This window comes from Drosophila santomea, chromosome 3L (genome assembly GCF_016746245.2).
Source record: "Drosophila santomea strain STO CAGO 1482 chromosome 3L, Prin_Dsan_1.1, whole genome shotgun sequence".
In the NCBI taxonomy this organism is placed as follows: Eukaryota; Metazoa; Arthropoda; class Insecta; order Diptera; family Drosophilidae; genus Drosophila; species Drosophila santomea.
Genome location: NC_053018.2, coordinates 15280273 through 15300088, shown reverse-complemented (window position 1 = coordinate 15300088; position 19816 = coordinate 15280273). Strand labels below are relative to the sequence as shown.

General features: G+C 41.6%; 2 protein-coding genes across 3 annotated transcripts in view; one reads left to right on the top strand and one right to left on the bottom strand.

The window, feature by feature from the left end:
* LOC120448153 (synaptotagmin-5) overlaps nt 1-17269 on the top strand; it is a 51944-nt gene extending 34675 nt beyond the window's left edge. Inside the window, exons 2-8 of one of the 2 annotated variants that reach the window (XM_044005975.1) lie at nt 12461-12845; nt 12916-13173; nt 13245-13734; nt 14313-14593; nt 14654-14803; nt 14988-15128; nt 15354-17269. In XM_044005975.1, the coding sequence (XP_043861910.1) occupies nt 12504-12845; nt 12916-13173; nt 13245-13734; nt 14313-14593; nt 14654-14803; nt 14988-15128; nt 15354-15500 (1809 nt within the window). In that variant the 5' untranslated portion in view covers nt 12461-12503 and the 3' untranslated portion in view covers nt 15501-17269. The remainder of the gene's footprint in view (nt 1-12460; nt 12846-12915; nt 13174-13244; nt 13735-14312; nt 14594-14653; nt 14804-14987; nt 15129-15353) is intronic. The other variant, XM_044005976.1, reaches the window with a different exon arrangement.
* LOC120448164 lies at nt 8236-8771 on the bottom strand. Its single transcript, XM_039630002.2, has 2 exons — nt 8538-8771; nt 8236-8481 (listed from the first exon to the last, which is right to left on the bottom strand). Exons 1-2 carry the CDS (start codon nt 8695-8697, stop codon nt 8390-8392), a joined length of 252 nt encoding a protein of 83 aa, XP_039485936.2. The 5' UTR covers nt 8698-8771; the 3' UTR covers nt 8236-8389.
* Nucleotides 17270-19816: the final 2547 nt, after the last annotated feature.

The window sequence follows — 19816 nt, the reverse complement described above, 5'->3', positions numbered from 1 at the left end:
GATTTGATTGCCTTCAGATAAATGAAATGAAATGATAAATGAAAGGCTGAAAAATATAAAATAAATAAGAACAGTATTGTGCGAAATCACCACGTATGAATGTAAAGCGGCAAACGGGAAAAAGTAGCGAAAAAACTTTAAAAGTGATACCTAGCTTTTTGTGTAATAATCCGCTTATACATGGCTTACAGTGATGCAAAAAAATTTCGTTCAGCATTCAATGAATATTGAAAAGGTCGTAATGCGATTTACTTTTTTAAAGCTATCAGTTCCAGTTATTTTTCGCATTCATCACTTTTTGTCGAGAGCTGAAGTTCGTGAGTATAAATATAATAAAATAGAAAAACATAAGTCATAATTTGTAATTAATACTCAGAAACGGTGGGTTTGCACAAATTTCAAAATTAAATATTTCATAATGACAATTGTGTCTAAATACTTAAAGAATGTACGTATCTTACCCAAACTTATACTTTACCACAAATTTACACAAAATACTCTTTTCTTTAGTTTGAACATTTAAAGTTGTTCTCTTGGCTGAGAAGTAATTAACTTTTGTGCACTAACCTTCTCCACTGAGTGTGCCAATTGGCCAGTGTTGTTTGCCAGGCCTCAAGTCATCCGAAAAAAAGGGCAAACTCACAGGCAAGGGAAAAGGTGGGCGGATGGGCAAAAAACTGGCACAGATACAGTCTGCAGTTAATTAAAAGCGCAATAAATAAACAATAAACAATAAACAATGGCCATGACGAGCTGCCAGCGGATGAGTGTGTGAGTGTGTGGGGTGTGTGTGGTGTGTGTGGCATGTGGTATAGTGTGGGTGCGGACATGTTGCAGCATCAGCTGGGAGTTCTGGCCAGGCTTAATGCACTTATGGTCGGTGCAATATGCAAATGCAATTAAGATGCATGATGGCGCGGAGTGAAAGCCGCACTCCAGCCACCGCCGCCCACTGAAATGGAAATGGAATCACGTAGAGCAGGGATTTCAGTTGGCCAAAATCAATAGTGGTTGGCAGTCCAAGAAAGAGCCAATTCTGCATTCGCAGTATGTCCGTCAAAGGAAAACTTTTCGTGGCAAACGGACGAAAGCTGAAAGGATTTTTGAAAAATTTCCTTTAAACAACATTTCCATTAAAACGAAATATTTTCATTTTTCCTCAGAGAAATTTAATAAATGGAAAGCAACCATCGCGCAGGAACAGAAAGAACAGAAAGGCAACGGAATCAAATTAAAGAATAACACAAAAGTTCGAATGCAATACAAGTGCGAGGCAGTTAGGTGCTCATATTGCCACAGAATGGATTTCCATAAAACGGTCTGTGTTTTTTGTGCTTCAAGTAAAATTTGCAATAGATTTTCGCAGGCAATTGGCGGCGGCAATCGCGATATGGAAACCTGATTCCAGTCTTTGGGCCAAAGCCGTCGGGCGAAATCCATATAGCCAAGCACACACACATCCAGCACTCAGGCTTATGCAAGCAGAAAGTTTTCAAAATATTTTTTATAGCCAGTTGACAACGAATGAAAATTCGAGGAAAACGCAATGGGCGGCGGAGCGGAGGTGGTGAAGACCCAGCGACAGAGAGATGAAAGCCAAAAATGATGTCCTGATAACGATTCAGGGCTTACACGTTCACTTACTCACTCACACAAGCCAACCCAACTCAACTCATCGATTTGTCAGGACCTTTTTTGTACAGGGCTACAGCGGAAAGTAAGTGGAGGCTATAGGATGCTGGGTCCAAAAATTGGAGCCCTGTTGCCATGGCATATGGCAATCAAATTTCAGGCAATAATTAATTTGTCCATCACAAAACTGACAATTGAAATGTCCATCAGGTGCAGCGAAAAATCGGGAACTAATTGACAAACTCTGTATTTCGATGGCGTTCGGTGGCAGCATCAATTAAATGGGTTTTGCAGCTACCAATGCCACCAATGCAAATATTTGAATAAAACATCCATTGGTGACTCAATTGTTGTTTAATTATTCCATTTATTTAAACTATCAAAAACCTTTTGAAAGCTTTTATATTTAAATTGTGGTTAGGCATGATAAAATGTGGAAATGTATGTCCTTAACAGTTCTCAAAAACTCCCTACCTTTTTATTTAATTAATTTATTTTGCGAGTCTGTATAATTTACAAATATACTTTAAGAATTTTGCATTATTAGGTAAAATATTTTTATAGAAGCGATAAATTAGCAGCATTAATTTTACCATTTGAAAATGCTGTCCAATTTCCTCGCAAAGTCACTGCCTTGTCAAAAATCAACTGTCCAACAAAATTTAAGTTGGCTTAGCCAAATGAAATTATCGCTGGGAAGGAAGGCGAAAAAAACGTGCAAAATGTAGATGGTCCTTGTTTATATTTAAAACTTTGAAACAGAAAATGTTGCGCCTAATTGAAACTCTTTTGGGCAAAGTCAACAAATAAGCAGCTGAAGCGAGACACGGAGGCCATTGACGTCACAGCATTTAGGGGCTTGGAAAAGTTGTTGTGCCACGGGGGAATAGGAATATGCGAGCGGTGGGTCCTTAGGAGGTCCTTGGAGAAGGAGGTTGGATTCAAGAAGCTGAATGTCCTTGATTTGCGCCACACTCCAGTGTGCGAGTCGGGCAAATCTTTTCTTGGTCCCTAACAAGATTGATGGCAAATAACTAGCTGCATTTGCTATCGCCATCAGCATCCATCTCGTTGAAGTGAATGGCAAATCGGATCATGTCAATGCATCGCAGTGCAATTTCTGCTGCCAGGCCCCCAAACAATAGTCCTTTGATTTGCGAAGGGTTAAATGGGCAAATTGTCGAGAGGCGGCGGCTGATTCGCTTTGATCCGATCCCATCCTTTCGCACAGCGATTTGCAAAATACATTTGCCAAACACGCATTTCCCCATTTCAATGCTGCCTTTGCTTTGCTTGCATTGTATGTTTGTTTATGGCAATATTGAATCTGATTTGTTTTTCATTCAAACCGCAGAGCAAATTGCCATTGTCGGTATACTTAAGGTAGCGCATGGGAGTTGTCAATGTAGCATGTTTGCTAACGGATTTTGACAACTAACTGAACTGAGAAAATTGGCAGCACTTATATGGTAGGAAGGGGAATGCTGCTTTCAATTATACTAATTGGCTATCAAATCTTTAAAATGTATGTAAATGTGATGAGTACGATAAGTAAGCCATTATTATTGTGTACCATTCTCTCGTACTCTCAGCTCTTTTAATCAATAAAGCTATTTTTATAAAACAGCACTCGGGATAAATAACAATCAGCAAGGCTTTAGTGGACTTCTGCAAGTCTTTTAAAACCCACTGTGCTGCTTCACTGGAATCCGCATAACATACATTTTCTAGCTCTAAAAGTTGCTGATAGCTCGACTATTATACGGACAAATAGTCATACGGACAAAGGGACAAACAGACGGACAAAGGGACAGACAAACGGAGAAACGGACAAACGAGCGGACAAACTGGCAAATAAAACTAGATCGATTTACATTCTAAGTTTATATAACATAAATTACCAATTTCGTGGTTTGTTAACGTTTATTTATAATCAAAAGGACAGGTTACTCGCATATCTTTGTACAGGAAACGCATTAAGTGCGTTTCTCTCGATTACGTATTTATAATCCATTTCTGAATGAAGTAAGCGATCTGAAATCGTATTTATAGAAAATATCCTCCGAATACGGCTACCCCGAAATAAGTAATACCATCACAAGAAAGCCTCAGCTGAGAATGGGGCAAATAGCATTAAACACATTCCGGCAAAACCATTTGTAAGCCACTGCGTGTGGCCGCAGGGCTATTTACCAGAGATTCCTAGCAGAATGATTGTGGAAAGTATGGAGGTAGCGGGAAAAGCTGCCGCAGCTAAATGCAATCGATGCACTGCAGCCGCACAATTTCCATTGTATTGGTGATTAATTTCTTGCCTGCGGGTGGCTGCGGATGCAGTCGCTGAGTATCCTGGGTATCCCCACAAGGACTGCGGCAGGACTCGTTCGCATCTCTGCTTTTGTAAACAAGTTGACAGACAGGCATCCGTACTTGGGCATTGGGTATTGGGTATTCCCTTTCTCGTGGAGCGATGAGAGCCGTATTGACGTTTGATGAGCGGATTATCATCGGCAGTTTCCCCTGCCAGGATTGTAAGGACTGCCAGGATACAAGTGTGTTCGATCGCCGCACAATAACTGCGCCATTTCCCACCGCCTTTCACATAACAATATGTGCGCCAAACTGTTGAAAATCCTTGACGATTGTTCTCTAATACAGGCAGCACTTGTTGCAAACCCCTCTCCAAACTGCTAAACTATTTTATTCCACGCTTAGCTTTTGTGGGTTTCTGTATCGTTTCATGTTTCGGCTGCCCGTGCATAACTTTAACTTTTTAATGGCGAAATGCGAGAGCAACGAAAAAGTTTTTCGTTTGCCTTTAGTCACACAAACTCTCTGTTAGTTTCAAATCTCGGGCTAAATTCGTAAAGTTCTTTGCTTATTATTTTGATTATTTAGACAAACAAATTTAGTGCAATATAAACTCATTGGAATGTTTTGAAACACACCGAAAGTTTTCCGCTCGGTCAAAAAACTTCTAAAAGCACAAACGAAAAATAATATCATATTAACATATGTTTATTTCTTAACAATTAAATTTGTACATTTGGCTACAATGAACCAGCATCAGAGAGTGCAATTGCTGCAGTTTCTGCCATATTTTCCCTTCACAGTTTTTAGTTTCTAAAGCTTCACTGAACCGGATCCAAATAAAAGCCCGTATTAATAACGTGCCGTACGCTTTTTCGCTTTTGCAATAAACTCTAGTTTTATACCAATGGCACTAGGAAAGTGGGGATGGGAGTGGGAATGGGGGGCGTGGCAGTAAAGTGCATCCAAGGACGGGGCACAAAGTTGGCATGTTAGTTCCTTTCGCAAAATAACCCCCATAAATGTCGGGCAATAGCAGGCAGCACAAATTGTGTGGCAGGATCATAAAGTGCCACGCACGGAAGAAGTAAAACCGAGCAGCCCAATTTCCTTTCCAGCCACAAAAAGTGCAAGATGAATTACCGTTTGGCAGTGTAAGTGAGTCCTCACTGAGGGTCCTTCCACTGTCGTCATCTCTTTTCCATTGCATATCTCCTTCTCCCTCCTCCTTTTGTCTGTGTGTGTGTAGGTGAGCGTATAATGAGCTGCTGTTTTACATTTTAATTTCCGGCTACGTTCAAATGTCTGTCCGTCCGTTTGTCCGCTTGTCCGTTTGTCCGTCCGGCTAGAAGCAGAGATTTGCGGATTTGCTAGCTGTGCCATCTCGCTTTCCATTTTTCCACTGTTGTTGGCCGCAATTATTTAAATGAGATTACAAAAGACTTATGCAGCGGAAATCTTATTGTGTGTGTGTTTTGTGTGTTTGCCGTTCATTTGTCTGCCGCCTCTTGTCTGTTCCTGAATCCGGTATACGGAGTTCTTCTTCCGCATTCCGGACTCGGCATTCCCAGTTGCCAACTCCGCCTTCCTTTCGGGCCCGGCTCAGATTACGGCTTAGACGACGTGTGTCAAAAGTTATCCCGGCCAATTGTTTGGCTTTTGTCCAAACTACAATAAAGTCGACGTGCATACCTAATTTGATTGTTAATTGCCCTTTTTTTTGGCCAAAAAGATTAGCCCGGCGTTGGGCCCAAGGTCTGAGCGCCTAATGAGTTTGTCAGTAGTTTCCACTAACGGACACATGTCAGTTAGCAAAAGTTTGCCCTAAAGACCTGGCGCAGTTGGCAAGTTTTAAACTAAATAAATTTGCATTTAAATGAAGTGATGGCTCGTTTGGGGGCTCTATGCGAAGAAACTTATTTAGTATGCTGGGAAGAGTGATTATCTATTAGTTCCTGGAATTTTATTGGTCCATAGATATCTTCCATTAATATCTTAATGCTAATACGAAATGTGTACTGATTGCTTTTCAGTTTAAATTTAATTTCGTTGTAAATTCAAAGCGTAGAATATGTTAATTATACCCGTTACTCGTAGAGTAAAAGGGTATACTAGATTCGTTGAAAAGTATGTAACAGGCAGAAGGAAGCGTTTCCGACCATATAAAGTATATATATTCTTGATCAGGATCAATAGCCGAGTCGATCTGGCCATGTCCGTCTGTCCGTCCGTCTGTCCGTCTGTCCGTCTGTCCGTCTGTCCGTCTGTCCGTCTGTCCGTCTGTCTGTCCGTATGAACGTCGAGATTCAGAACTACAAAAGCTAGAAAGTTGAGATTAAGCATACAGACTCAGAGACATAGACGCAGCGCAAGTTTATTGATTCATGCTGCACGCCACTCTAACGCCCACAAACCGCCAAATCTGCCACGCCACACTTTTGAAAATGTTTGATATTTTTTCATTTTGTATTAGTCTTGTAAATTTCTATCGATTTGCAAAAAACTTTTTGCCACGCCCACTCTAACGCCCACAAACCGCCCAATCTGCCACGCCCACACTTTGAAAAATGTTTTGATATTTTTTCATTTTTGTATTGGTCTTGTAAATTTCTATCGATTTGCCAAAAACTTTTTGCCACGCCCACTCTAACGCCTCAACCGCCCAAGCTGCTACGCCCACACTTTTGAAAAATGTTTTGATATTTTTTCATTTTTGTATTAGTCTTGTAAATTTCTATCTATTTGCCAAAAACTTTTTGCCACGCCCACTCTTACGCCACAAACCGCCAAAAACTGTCAGTGTTAAAGACTCTCCTTTGCACTTCCACTAGCTGAGTAACGGGTATCAGATAGTCGGGGAACTCGACTATAGCGTTCTCTCTTGTTTTAGTATGGTCTTTCGCCAAATCGAATTTGCTTAAAATTCTAATCAGCCAAAGATTATTTTGCTTAATTTTTACCATTTTATCTTATAAATGTTTTTTATTTCTGGTGATATGTACTAACTAATTTATACCACAAAGCCGTAGAGGAATGAGATTTCTAAATTAATATTATATATTATTTTATGTTTCAGGAGAAAGTACATTTATGTTTGTAATATTCTGTTAAAATCTGCATTTTAAACTACGTCTTTTGTTACAAAACTCGTTGGCTGAAAAGCGCTTTGCTTAAAACACCTTTCTCTGAGAATTTTAAAACTGGGTGCCCCTCAGTTTATTTTGCCTTTATGATTGCACTTTGCCAGCTGGCTCTCCACTCACTTTGGAATTCAAATGAGCCCCAGTAAATCTCTACTCAGGAATGCGAAAACCTTTTTTTATTTCTGAGGCCAAAGGCTTTGCCAACTCCGTCACCGCCTTTCGGTGACCAAGCCATTGCCACTTTTGTGTCGTTTTTGCGCACAAATAAGCAGCCGAAGCCTCTTGCACCTGGACTGGCCACGCAAAATAGCTTTCAGCGCTCAGCGATTCGAAGACTGCAGGACCACACCTAAGTATCCTGGCCAACACCGCAGGATATTTGTGCATACAATAAAAAACCAGCAGCTGAAGCACGAGCAGTGCGGGCTTAAACAGAAACTGAAACAACAACGGCGATGACAATTTCCACTCAACCACTCACCCACTTTTCCCGTTCTTCACCATTTTCCATTTTCCTGTGTGGGTGGGTGGCTTTGGCTTAACCTTGATTTAAAAGGGGGGATACTGGTCAAGCTCAAGGACGTCGAATGGAGTGGGTAAGTGGGGCAGTGGGGGAATGGGGGAATGGGAGTGGAAGTGACAGGACATTGGTGTTGTAGCTGACATGTCTGTGGCAGGGAGAGCAATCTAGAAAAATTACTGCAATATGGAATAACAGTAACTATTGTGCTAATAGGATTAAAATGTATGCAGCACAGCCACAGGCGCCAACTGCCGACTGCCGCTGACAGCCAAAGAGGGGAGGGGTTCATGAGAAGGGGAGACGGGGCGTCTCCACCCACCCATACAGGTGTCAACAGATGCTGAGTGTTGAGTGTTTTGTGTCATCGGACAACCTCACGTATCTTTTGTTTTGGGATTGTGGCACATACGTAGATTCAAACCCGCAAAAGGATTCAACTGCAGATGTAGCTCATTCGCGTATGTAAAGTGTAATGGGTTTTCGCGGAGAGCGGTGAAATGTTGAATGGAATTTTTGAAAGTCGCATTTATCTTTGTGTCACGATTTGATTCCAACTCAGGGTTAGTTTCACAGAGAATATTAAAAAGGTTTTCAGCGCTCTTCCAATGAAAACAGTGCGCAATAAGCTAAGCTTAATGTAAGTCCCTTTATTACTTTACTGAATTTTTCTGGAGAAATCAGTATTGGCATATTCTTTTCAACGCCGCCATTGCCCAAAGCGAATTTCCTTGGAAATGGAAACTAAACGAAGCTAGAGTGACGGGAATTGTAATTGCAGTTTTCACTTCTCTGGGCGACAAGGTCCATCTTTGCAAGGATCCCGACAGCGTTTGCTCTTCTCCTTCTTGTTCTCCCGCCTAAAAGGCTCAGACTCTGAGAAAAGCATTTAATTTAAAAGATGGAACCACTTAAACAAGTGTTAATCTCACTCTTAAAGCAGCCGCCAAAGAACTGATTCTTGGCACAGGTCTTCTTGCCCTTTTCGGTGCCCTGGCTTTGGTCCTTCTTTTTGGCCATTCCCCGCGCAAAGTTTAGTGATTGATGAAGCAACTGCTTTCTGGGCAGATATTTTAAGAAAATTCCACTCATTTTAGGAAGGAGGAATTAACTGAGTAAACGGTATAATTTTGAACTGCTACGAACGAAAAAGAGATGTGTAAAATAAAAGAGTGAGCCATACTATCGGAGCCTGCTAATCGAAAGTTTCGCATCAAGGTTTTCATATGCCGAGAGCACAGAACACTATGAAACTAGAACACTCCTTGGTGCCACCAAGGGGCAACAAGTTTGTAATGACTTTGAGGAACTAATTAGAATGCAGCCGGATTGCGATGCACTTGCCCACCAAAACGCAAACACTTTAATCGAAAAAGTTCAACCATCTTAAGATTAATTTCTACGGATATAGCTGCATACGTAAATCGTAATAGAATATATAGTATTTTCAGAGAAAAGGCGACGATTAAATATTAAAGAAACAGGACTAGAAAATCAAACAAACTTTTCATTCATTTCATTTAACCTATTTAAGCTCTGCTCCTAAAATCAATATAAGCTACCCATACTCAATTGGCTTAGTGTTCCTGTTGCTGTGCTCTTGTACTGCATCTTTATACATTTCATAGGAAAAGTAAGAGTCTTATGGACGTTTTGTGAAATATTTAGTTTAAACAAACATCTTTGGCGTCTGTCAGTATTTTCTGCGTTTAAGCTGCCTGAGAGGATTATCGTGTTCAAATATACTTATAGATCCGTGTTCACACACATTCGGACACACATTTCTTCCACGTTTGAAGCCAATGTTTTAGCACTTAGTGTGCAAGCTCATAACTGACAGTCAAGAGCAGGAAAACGCAACAAGAGCTTCGTGGAAAAATGGCAAAGCCAAGAAAATAATGGGAAAATGTAAAAGGGAAAAGTTGAAAGTTCAAGCCAGTTTAGCACAACGAAGCGGAAATGCTCTAGCACTAAAAAGAGAGAGAGTGAGAGCGAGACTAGATGTGAAAATCCCATTAATCAATCCTTCAGCAATATCAAACAAGCTGGAAAATTTCAATTTCATATTTATCTACTCGATTGCCTTAAGGGTTGCAACTTGCAACCCGGACCGTTGATACGCCGATAATGTGTTGCAATTGCCACATGCAGCTCCTTTTTTTCTGTTTAAATAGTCCTGGGTGCGGCTGCCTTTGAATTAGAGGTTTTAGTTTTCCCATTTTTTTTGGGGTATTTTTGCCAGGATTTTTGGTTCATTTTCATTGTATGTGGGGTGGGAAGTGTGGAAAACTGTGGGCTTGGCTGCCTGTCGCTTTGATTGCAGTTTACATAGGTGTCAATTAGCAACGGTGCGGTTGGCTGCATTTCAATGGAATTATCGTTGATGTTTTCGCAGTTGGAGAACTCCCCCTAAAATGTGCAACACACTTGGATGACACTCGAGGGGATCAAAGGAGGATTAGCGAGCGCATTTTGAAGCCCCGACATCGACACCCAAATTACTAGCTTATGTTGTCGTTACATGGGTGTAAATAGTTGTTTATATTACACTTCTAAATCCGCTGTTGCTGAAATATTCATTTAACAAGCACCGCACTCAGCTCCTTAATAGATACGCTTAAGGATTATATCGTGTAATTGTAACATCCGGAAAGGGATTTCTTCAATATCAACGGTATGCTTAATTTTCGGTTGGCACTTGTACTTCAAAGGCAAACACCCTTTTAGTTAAAGAGCCACTGCTCCCAAGTTAATAAGCATTTGCCGGGCTAAAATATTATTACTTCTTACCTCTTACCTCTATCTTAGATTTTTCCTTACTTAACAATGCTTATTTATCAAGTTCCTTTTCAAGAAATTATAGCTACAACTGTTTTCTCGACAGCTGCTTGACTTTGCCTCAGAAATCAGCAGCCGAATTGGCGACAGCCAGAGCAATGAATGTGATGAATAACTCAGAGTAATGTTGCGAAATCAATAAAAATCCTTTTACAGGATCTAGGACACAGACGCACACATTAAGGACAAACACGGGGTGCTTGTCGGTGTGCGGTGTGCGACAAAGACTTGGACAACATTTTTCTTTGACCGAGCGAGCACATTTTTATTATCCCAAACTAATTTGAGGGTTGGTCCTTGATTTCGTCTCCTTCTCTCCATCGCATCCATATGTATCCTTGTGCCTCTCCCTTTTTCTCTCTCTGTATAGATAGAGGGTCGTTGCCATGTTTTGATGTCATTCGCTACACGTGCTTAATTTCATTTAATTTATTTAATACTTGAAAAATAAGTTTTTTGTTTACTTTTGTATTGAGCAGCAACCCCTCGTCGCGCGAGTTCCTCGCTATAGGGATATGGGTATATGTGCCTGATTTTCCATCTATTTAACGCCACTTGGGCGTGTTCGAATGCCAATGAATTCGCATTTCGCCATTCGCCACGCTGCGTAACGAAAAACGTGAAAATTCTGGGTGTGGAATTGGGAGTGGAATGCAAAGGACGAAATCGAAAAGGCGAAATGCGAACTGCGAACTGCGAACTGCAGGACAAATCGGCCGCCGGGGAATTGGAAATTGTGTGTTTTGTGCCAGGAGGAATGCCGCGTCTGCATATTCATGATATCGCAGTGGCAGCCTCCTCTGCATATTTATGGTCTCGCAGATATGCTGTCTAATATCACCAACTAGCAGCAGTTTGCCAGCGCAGCAGGAAGCAGTTAAGCGAAAACGAAAACGAAAACTTTCATTAGCATCAGCAGCTGGCACTATGAAAGCATCGAGTTTTGGTCTTTCTCGCTTCCTAAAGGTGAGACTTTAATACGACAGGGATTTAAGCCATCTAATGGCGATCCTTTCCTTTCACTCTTTTTATACTCTCTGTTCACTGTTCTCTGTTCGGATAATTAGGCATTATCCGCTTTGAACGCATTGGGCTGCCGCCCAAACTAGTTAGCTGACTGATTGGCGGAGCTGCCTCCACGTTGACGCACATGGTTCGTTAGTGCAGTTGCCATGGCTAAGAGTTGGCTGAGTTGGCCAATAGAGATGGCTGAACTTTTCACTATCCTTTACAGAAATTATATGACTGTTGGCTGGTGGGGTAAAATGAGTTGCGTGTCGGAAGTAGTAAGGTCAGGACGTCATTTCGACATTTGGGAGCTGGCAAGTTGGTTAAATTGTAGAGTGAAATTACCAAAACTTCAGCCACAAACTGCCAATTAAAAACAGTTCAATTGTGGTCACTGAGTTGTGCAACTAGTTTAAAATTCGTAGACCAAAATGCGCTTTATATTGCCACTCTTGTTGCACCGAGAAAAGCCAAACATTAAGGCGAAAGTGGGGTTTTCTTACGAGGCTATGCTAAAAAGCTGCACCCATGACCTGCATGGCAATAATTAATGCCGGTTTAGAACTTTCAACCTGAAACCGCACTCGTGCCGGGCATTTCATCAGGTTCCATTTCCTCTTCGGTGGTTGGTCCACTCTAATGGCGTGTGTGTGTATCTGTGTAAGCGGATTAACAGCGGTCAAATGCGTGGGTGCACTGGCAGAAAAGTTGCTATAGGTTCGCGGAATTACAAAAATGGCAATACGTGTGGAATGCAAAAAGTTATTTCAAACATGCTGAGTACTTAACTGCATACTTTTAGATGCTTCTATGAGCGAGTTCAAGTCATCTTTATTTATTTGGAACATTCACTTCATATAATATATTCTATCACAACCTATCCTTGCCTATAAAACTGAACTCATATTTCTTTGAGTGTAAAGTGGGAGAGCGAATCAGTGAAGCAGCAGTTTCCATTCCCGCCAAAAGTCCAAGGTAGCCAAGCAACAAAACCTTCTATTCACCGCAGAGTTCCCATAGCCAAGTCAAGGAACCTTGACAACTGGGCAGAGATGAGTGGTCTGGGTCCGGCAGCCTGTTGGCTGGCCCACAAGCGCATCGAGTCCTGGTCGCGGATGGCCAAGGAGCGAGTGGGAGCGGTGCGTCGCGTTACTCTCGATCGGAATTCGGCGGACGAGGGGACACCGAGTGGGAGTGGTGCCTCCACCACAGCCGGGGGCAATGGCGTTTCGGTGGTGCACATCCTGCCGATGGGCGAGGGCTCCACCACCCCACCGCCGCAGCCCATGACCCCGCCGCCGTCGGCCTCCTCGGTCACATCGACCACCAGCGGAATTGGCAGCGTTTCGGCCGGTAGTGTCAGCGATAGCTGTGATTTGCCCACGGACTCGGAGGTTCTTATAACTGGGTGACTGCGTCCAATGGACTTTTCTAATATATTTCGCATTTATACGATTCCCGCAGGAGGTAGCCATTGCCAAGGAATGCCAACCCATCCAGCCGGCCAGCCAGCTGCATGGCATGCACGGCGGCATGGGGCTGAACCATCACCACATGGGCACAGTTTCGGCCACCGGAACGGACATCTTGCGCGGACCAGCCGAAGTGTTCCACAGTCCGCTGCACTTGCACCACCAGAGCCGCTCCTTTCCGCCGCGCCTCCAGCGCACGCCGTCCATCTCCAGCCAGAGCAGCGTGGACAGCGCCCCATCCAGGAATTCGGTATGTATTCATATATCCAAGACAAGAATATATAGAAGAGCTTCCAAACTACAATATGCTTAACAACACAGGGTCATCGAGGCTCGTCACCACAGATAAGGACTTTCGGACCGGACGGACGCAGCTCGCTGCCCAGTGAGCCTGGATTTCCGCACCATTTGGCCAGGTCACCCAGTCCCATGCGCACCATTTCCTTGGACGCTCGCTGCGGCAGTCCCGCCCACTCGGCGGATCCTGGCGACCTGAGGACGCCCAGTCCTTCGCAGAGCAGCCTGGCCTCATTGGCCGGAGGATCGGGCATGGGAGGCGGCAGTTCGGGTAAGGGCGTGGCTGGCGGTCGTTGCCTTTCGCCGCTGCTGATACCGCCCAGATCCCAGCCAGGCGTGGATCCAGCCATGGGTCCCGCCTCGCCACTGGGAGCCCTTCAGCCGGATCTCTATCGAATGCCGGACGGACCCGTTTACCTGACAGCTCCGGAATCCAGTCACGCCGTGGGTCGTTTGCATCTGCGCGTCAAGTACGACTACCACCTGTTCGATCTGACGGTTCATCTGATTGAAGGTAATGTCCATTACATACATTACAATACATTAACTTTTAACTGGATTTATTATAAACAAATTTTAAACACAAGCATAATGCACAACTACAAAATACAACTAAATACGCGGAATAATTAAACAGAATAATATTAAAATGGAAAAGTACTGATCACTATTGTTCACTTGATAAGTGTTGATAGTAGTTAGTTCTGACCTCTATGCCATCGCCATTGTGAAGATTCAAAAATTCCGCCGTATCATATTCCTCGATTCGAAGGGCACGCCTCTTGAAATATATATTCCTCAGATCAAGTTTATAGTAATCGGCGTAGGCTTTCATAACTTGATGCATCGGCGTGGAGCTGGAAATATTAAATTCCAAAGCTCTTCTTTCCACAGAACGTAACTTGATGTCAATACGACGCATTCTGATGGTATATACTTGTAATATAAAAGTAGTAATTTATAAGATATTGTAATACTTTAACAAATGAGTTTGCTGACTGGTGAAGCTGTGTTTGCCAGGATAAGATGTAGTTCAACATGTCTGTCTGGTTGTCTTTATTTTAATATATTTTAAACAAACCTATCTTTTAGCTCACAATCTCAGTCCCATCGAAGAGGGTGGATTCCGGGATCCGTATGTGCGCCTGATGTTGCAGCCAGAAGTGGACAGCCGGAAGCGACAGACCCACATTCACAGGGGCGAATCGAATCCCTACTTCGACCAGCACTTCAAGTTCCCGGTTTCCCGGGATCAGCTGCAAGGCAAGGAGCTGATCCTCCAGGTGCTCGACTACGATCGCTATTCGCACAACGACATCATCGGCGAGGTTCGCATCTCTGTGGATGGCCTGGATCTCTCCAAGTCAGTGGAGGTTAGTAGCGGATTTGGTTTTTGGAAGAACATAATTGTTATAAACAAAATATATTTCCAGATCTGGGGAGACTTGCTGCGCACCAAGAAGCCCAAGGAGGATCGACCGGAGCTGCTGTGCTCCTTGAACTATTTGCCGCAGGCCGAGCGATTGACGGTCGTCATCATGAAGGCTAGAAATTTGGATACGCTCCAGGAACCATATGTCAAGGTGAGCATGATTATTAAATATTAAAAAAAGATATAATAAAAAATAAGAAAAGAAAAAGTAGTTATTAAAAGAATAAGTTCTACCAAGTAGTAGGTTCAATTGTAGTTATGCTCTCATTCAAAGCCATAAAATCATGATGCTGCAGCAACAATGAGTTTCAATAATTCTCTTGATTTTCTGGCAGATTTACCTGATTCAAAATGGCAAGCGCATCAAGAAAAAGAAGACGAGCATCACGAAGTCCGACGATCCCACCAATCCCATTTGGAACGAGGCGTTCACGTTTAATTTGCAATCAAATTATCTCCACAATGCAGCCATCGAGGTAACCTTTATCCCTTAGCCTTTTCTCTTACCTTTGCTCTTGCCTTTGCCACGTGGACTTGGCCATAAACCGGCGGTGGTCTGCGCCGCTTTTAACAGCTACGGCTGCTAATTCCGGGCAATAGCCCCGGTTTAATGCCCGGCCGTGTTTTAATTGAAATCCCCCCTCCCCGCCGCCACTCTACATACTAATATATATTTTATGCCATATTTTATACCTCGACAGATCTATGTGGTGGGTGCTGGGAGCGAGGCCACGGAAATCGGATGCTGCGGACTGGGGCCACAGGAAAGTGGAACTGGATGCCAGCACTGGCACGATATGATTAACAATGCCCGAAAGCCCACGGCCATGTGGCACTACATCCGCTAGGGCCATGCATAATCAGTTATGGATTATGAATTATGGCTTATGAATTATGAATTACGAACTATGATTTCTCCAAAAACACATTCAATTGATCCCCTCATTGCGTCTATATAGGTGTACTACTAACGTAACCGTGTCTGTGTGAATTTTCCAATTGCATTTTTGGAAAAGCTTATAATGTTCTACGAAATCAAAATCTCATCTATGTATATCTATATATATATGATTGTATACAATACATATGTATATGCAGCTAACTAGCCCTCCAAGAAGCTCAATCAAAAGTTCCTAAGCAACGACAGAATCTTCGAAAGAATGCCCACGAATTATGAGTGTTTGTGGGTAATTGTTGATAGGTTGAACGGTTTGATTCTAGTTTTTGTTCTTGTTGTGCATTTTGTGCAACCTCTTGGGAAAACAGCAGAAGAAAACCGGCACGGTACGGATACAATGGGAAATCGTAAATCGGTAATCGCACATCCAAAACTGTCAGCCAGACTTGTTGACATTTCCATCGACTTCAGCAGACACTTGAGGAGCCTGCCGCCTCCTTTTTCATCCTTCTCCGCTCAAGGAAGGCATTCAAGTGTGCATTTCTTAAATAATTATGAATACACCGCACCGGGAATATAAATAATAATAATAATAATTCGTACATAGGTGAATGGTCGTCAATCATGCAGGAAGCCAAAACTCGACGCAGGACTCGCCCTTTTGTGCCGGCGACAGTTGACAAATTGCCATCGTCGTCGTCGTCGTCGTCGTCCTGTTGTCCTTTTGCCATTCGATCCTGTATGCGTTTGTCGTTTTGTCGTCGACTATTTGACAGCTTAGCCCGCAGAATAAAGAAAAAACAGCGACGAGTGCGAGAAGTGAAGAGAACTTATGCTAATTGTTAAGTTAAATACATTTATTCCTTCCAGCCGAGTACGTCTATCACAAGAAACACCAAAGAGCATTTCTCGAGCACTTGAACCTATTTTATATGTACTTACAACGAGTATTCCGAGGCATATGAAGTATTAGACATTTTTGAAAGGGGAATGCATTAGGGTTGGCCAACTTCTTTTTCACATAAACCTATGAGTGTATTTTCGGTGTTGTCGTATGAACTATGGGAAGTCCGACCTTATAATGTGTGTAAAATATGCTACTTAATCCCAGTAAATATTGCAGAATACAAACAACTGAATGTGTGTAATTTAAACTTAAACAAAGACTTGAAAAATACATAGCACTGCACGTGTTAACTAGACAAAAAGTACATACATACTCTAAGGAGCCAAGCATATAAATATAATGAAATATATGTACACTATACTTGTACAAGTTTTTCTAAACAAATTCTGCTACACAATCGTTTCAATTTGTCCGGGAACAGACAAAACACATTGCTGACATAAATAATATAAACCGAGACAACAGAACAACAACAGGATATATGCTGAAAAACCTCTGATTTAAGCAGAAGATACTTTAAAACATATACGAGAACGTGAATAATGCACTCGGAATAAAAAAAAACACATTCAAGAATGCAACACATGAAAGCGAAGCGAAATGTACAAATTCAGCATATACATACAAATATGTTTCCTACGAATAGAGTTTATTTATTGTAGCCTAATGGGGACACTGTTGAAAACTAAACCATAAATGAGGGTTAACACCACCTAAAATATAAATATATACACATACAAACTACAAGACAACCTATATTCATATGAATGAAATGTATATGTAAACTTAAATGTATGTGAATTTAAATTATTCGGTAAATAAATAACTAAAACTAACAAAAGCCATTGAGAGGTTTAATGCAGGGGTTTTAATAGTTACAATATATATATTCGTTTTAACTTAATTATTTTTTAGCAATCTGATGACCAATTAAAGAAAAGCCAAACCATATAGGTAATGAAACAAAAATCGAAAAAGGCGCGTAAAAGCGCAAGCAGTTCAAGCAGTTCAACTCAGCAGTTCAGTTGGCAACGCGAACATAAAATCTAGCGGTTTGTGACTCAGCTAAAAGTTAGCAAGGACAACGTTTTGGTATTTTGTAATTTAATTTATTTAATTTTATTTGTTTAAATTTTAATAGATTTTAGTTTTAATAAGATTTTATATTCCCGAGCTAAAACATAATATTAAAGACCTAGAATGTTTTAACTTTGAAAAATCTAATAAAACGATTTTAAATATAAATGTTTATGTCCTTAAATATATAACAAACATTAATAATTTATAAATAAAAATAATAACTTAAATAAATAATACTTGCACGGTTTATATCTAAAACCCTCCCTTTCTTACAAATATAAATAAAAAAATAAACTAAAAAAGTACTACAATATTTTTTATATACATATGTGTAACATATCCAAAGATTATTAAGATATATTTCAAGATTCATTTCTGTTGCATTAACTTATATACACATTTAGCATGACAGCAATTTCTCTCAGTGCATGCTTCAGAGTCGCCTATAACACAGTGTGCACTCTCAGCGGCGCTCACACCGTTTCCAACCGTCGGATCGTGCGGACGCAGAAGATGTCGCGCGTCAAGTGTGTTGATCGCCAGCCAAAATAAATGAAATAAATTATGAAAAGTAAAAGTGTTTTATCATTCATGAAAATTGAATGACAGGCTGCTTAAATTTATAAAACAAATACATAAGCATAATCCAAACCAAAGTGTGAGTTTCGGCGGGAAAAGCGCAGTGAACCCGGCAAACAAATCAAACGACAAGTGTTTGTGGGATGCATTTGGGTGCAATGTGTTTATGGATGTGTGTGTGTCTCTCTCTGTGTGTGTGAGTATGTGTGAAGCTTTCAGGATGAATGTACGTGCGGGTCCTTTTGCGGCTCCTTTGCATCCCTTTTTGCAAAGTGGCGCTATTTTCTGTTTGATGCATATTGTTCTCCCATTGCAATCAAAACGGAGTTGGAGCCACAATCACACATGTACAGTGGAGACTGCCTATAATTAGCTGGCTTAGAGCTTTATGCATTTAACAAAATATTTTTAAAATCCCTTAAATGCAGTTATACAAGTTCCTTAAATATTATTCTTTACATATTGTACTTAAACTATGTACATACATAATATGTTTGTTTTGATTACCAATTGGATATCTGCTTTTCCTGATCTAAACCGGTTTTAGAAAAGATGATCAATAAGTTTTGAGTATTTCACACTATAAGTAATTTGTAGTTGCCTTAGTTTCCTTTCCAAATTCAGGTCGCGTAAATATTTAAAAATTCGTCATACAGAAGCCAGACTGTAGGGCCAAAGACAAAGGCTCCTACTTCTACGCTCAACCTCAAGCTGCATATGAGTTAATATTTGTCTAGTTTTTGAACATGCCGCTTTTGTCTCAGCCTTTGTGTTCCTGAAGCTGACGCTCTCGCTGTCGTTGTCGCTGTCGCTGAAGTTGACAAACCAACCAGGTCCTGGTCCACTTTGGATCACGGCGTCTTTGAGGCGATGGCCCGGGGGTTGGGGGCCGGAGACTGGGGTGCTTTGGATGCAGGGGGACTGTGCGCGAAGGGACATAGGGGCACCCTGCCGGCATCCACATCATCACAGCAAATAGCTCCACTTTCCACTCTCTCGCCGAAAGTGCTATCCTTTTGCAGGATACCCGCGCTGGCTGTGGATGCGCGGGTGTGCGGGGCGGACTCTCTGGCGCTGTAAAATATGCAATTAGAAAGACATCAAAGCACAGTCGCCGCTCAACTCAACGCTGATAGCCCGGCAACCTGCCTGCCACCCTTCAGCACCCTTCTCTGCCTACCTTTCACCGCCCGCCCCTTGTAGTACACGCCCCCCTCCCCGCCGCCTGCTTTGGTATGCGCTTTGACACTGCCACAGACGGCAGTGCAAGAAATATGTGAATGGTTTCTCACTTGCATGTTGCATACATTTTAATAGCTGAACAGTCAGACATTTTTAATACGTTAAAATTTATTAAGAGCTACAAGCAATCAGCCATTCAATGGATAAGATCTTAAGATTTAGTGCAACTTTATGTGCAACAAATCGCACTAGCTTTTGTATCTAAAAGCGAAATGAGGCCAACAAAAAGTATATTTCTTTAAAACATACATAGATAATTTGTAGTTAAATTATAGTTTTGCTTAAGATAGATATATTTTATTGTTTTATTTTTTAAGCTCATGCAATAAACTGATTTTCAATAGATTGATATTTTTCAAGCAATTTCTGTTGATTTATATTAGCTCCGCACTATGGAGATTTTTGTCATAATTTCATATAAATACGAATGTAAATTAGCTAGTCTTTTTTCGAGTGAA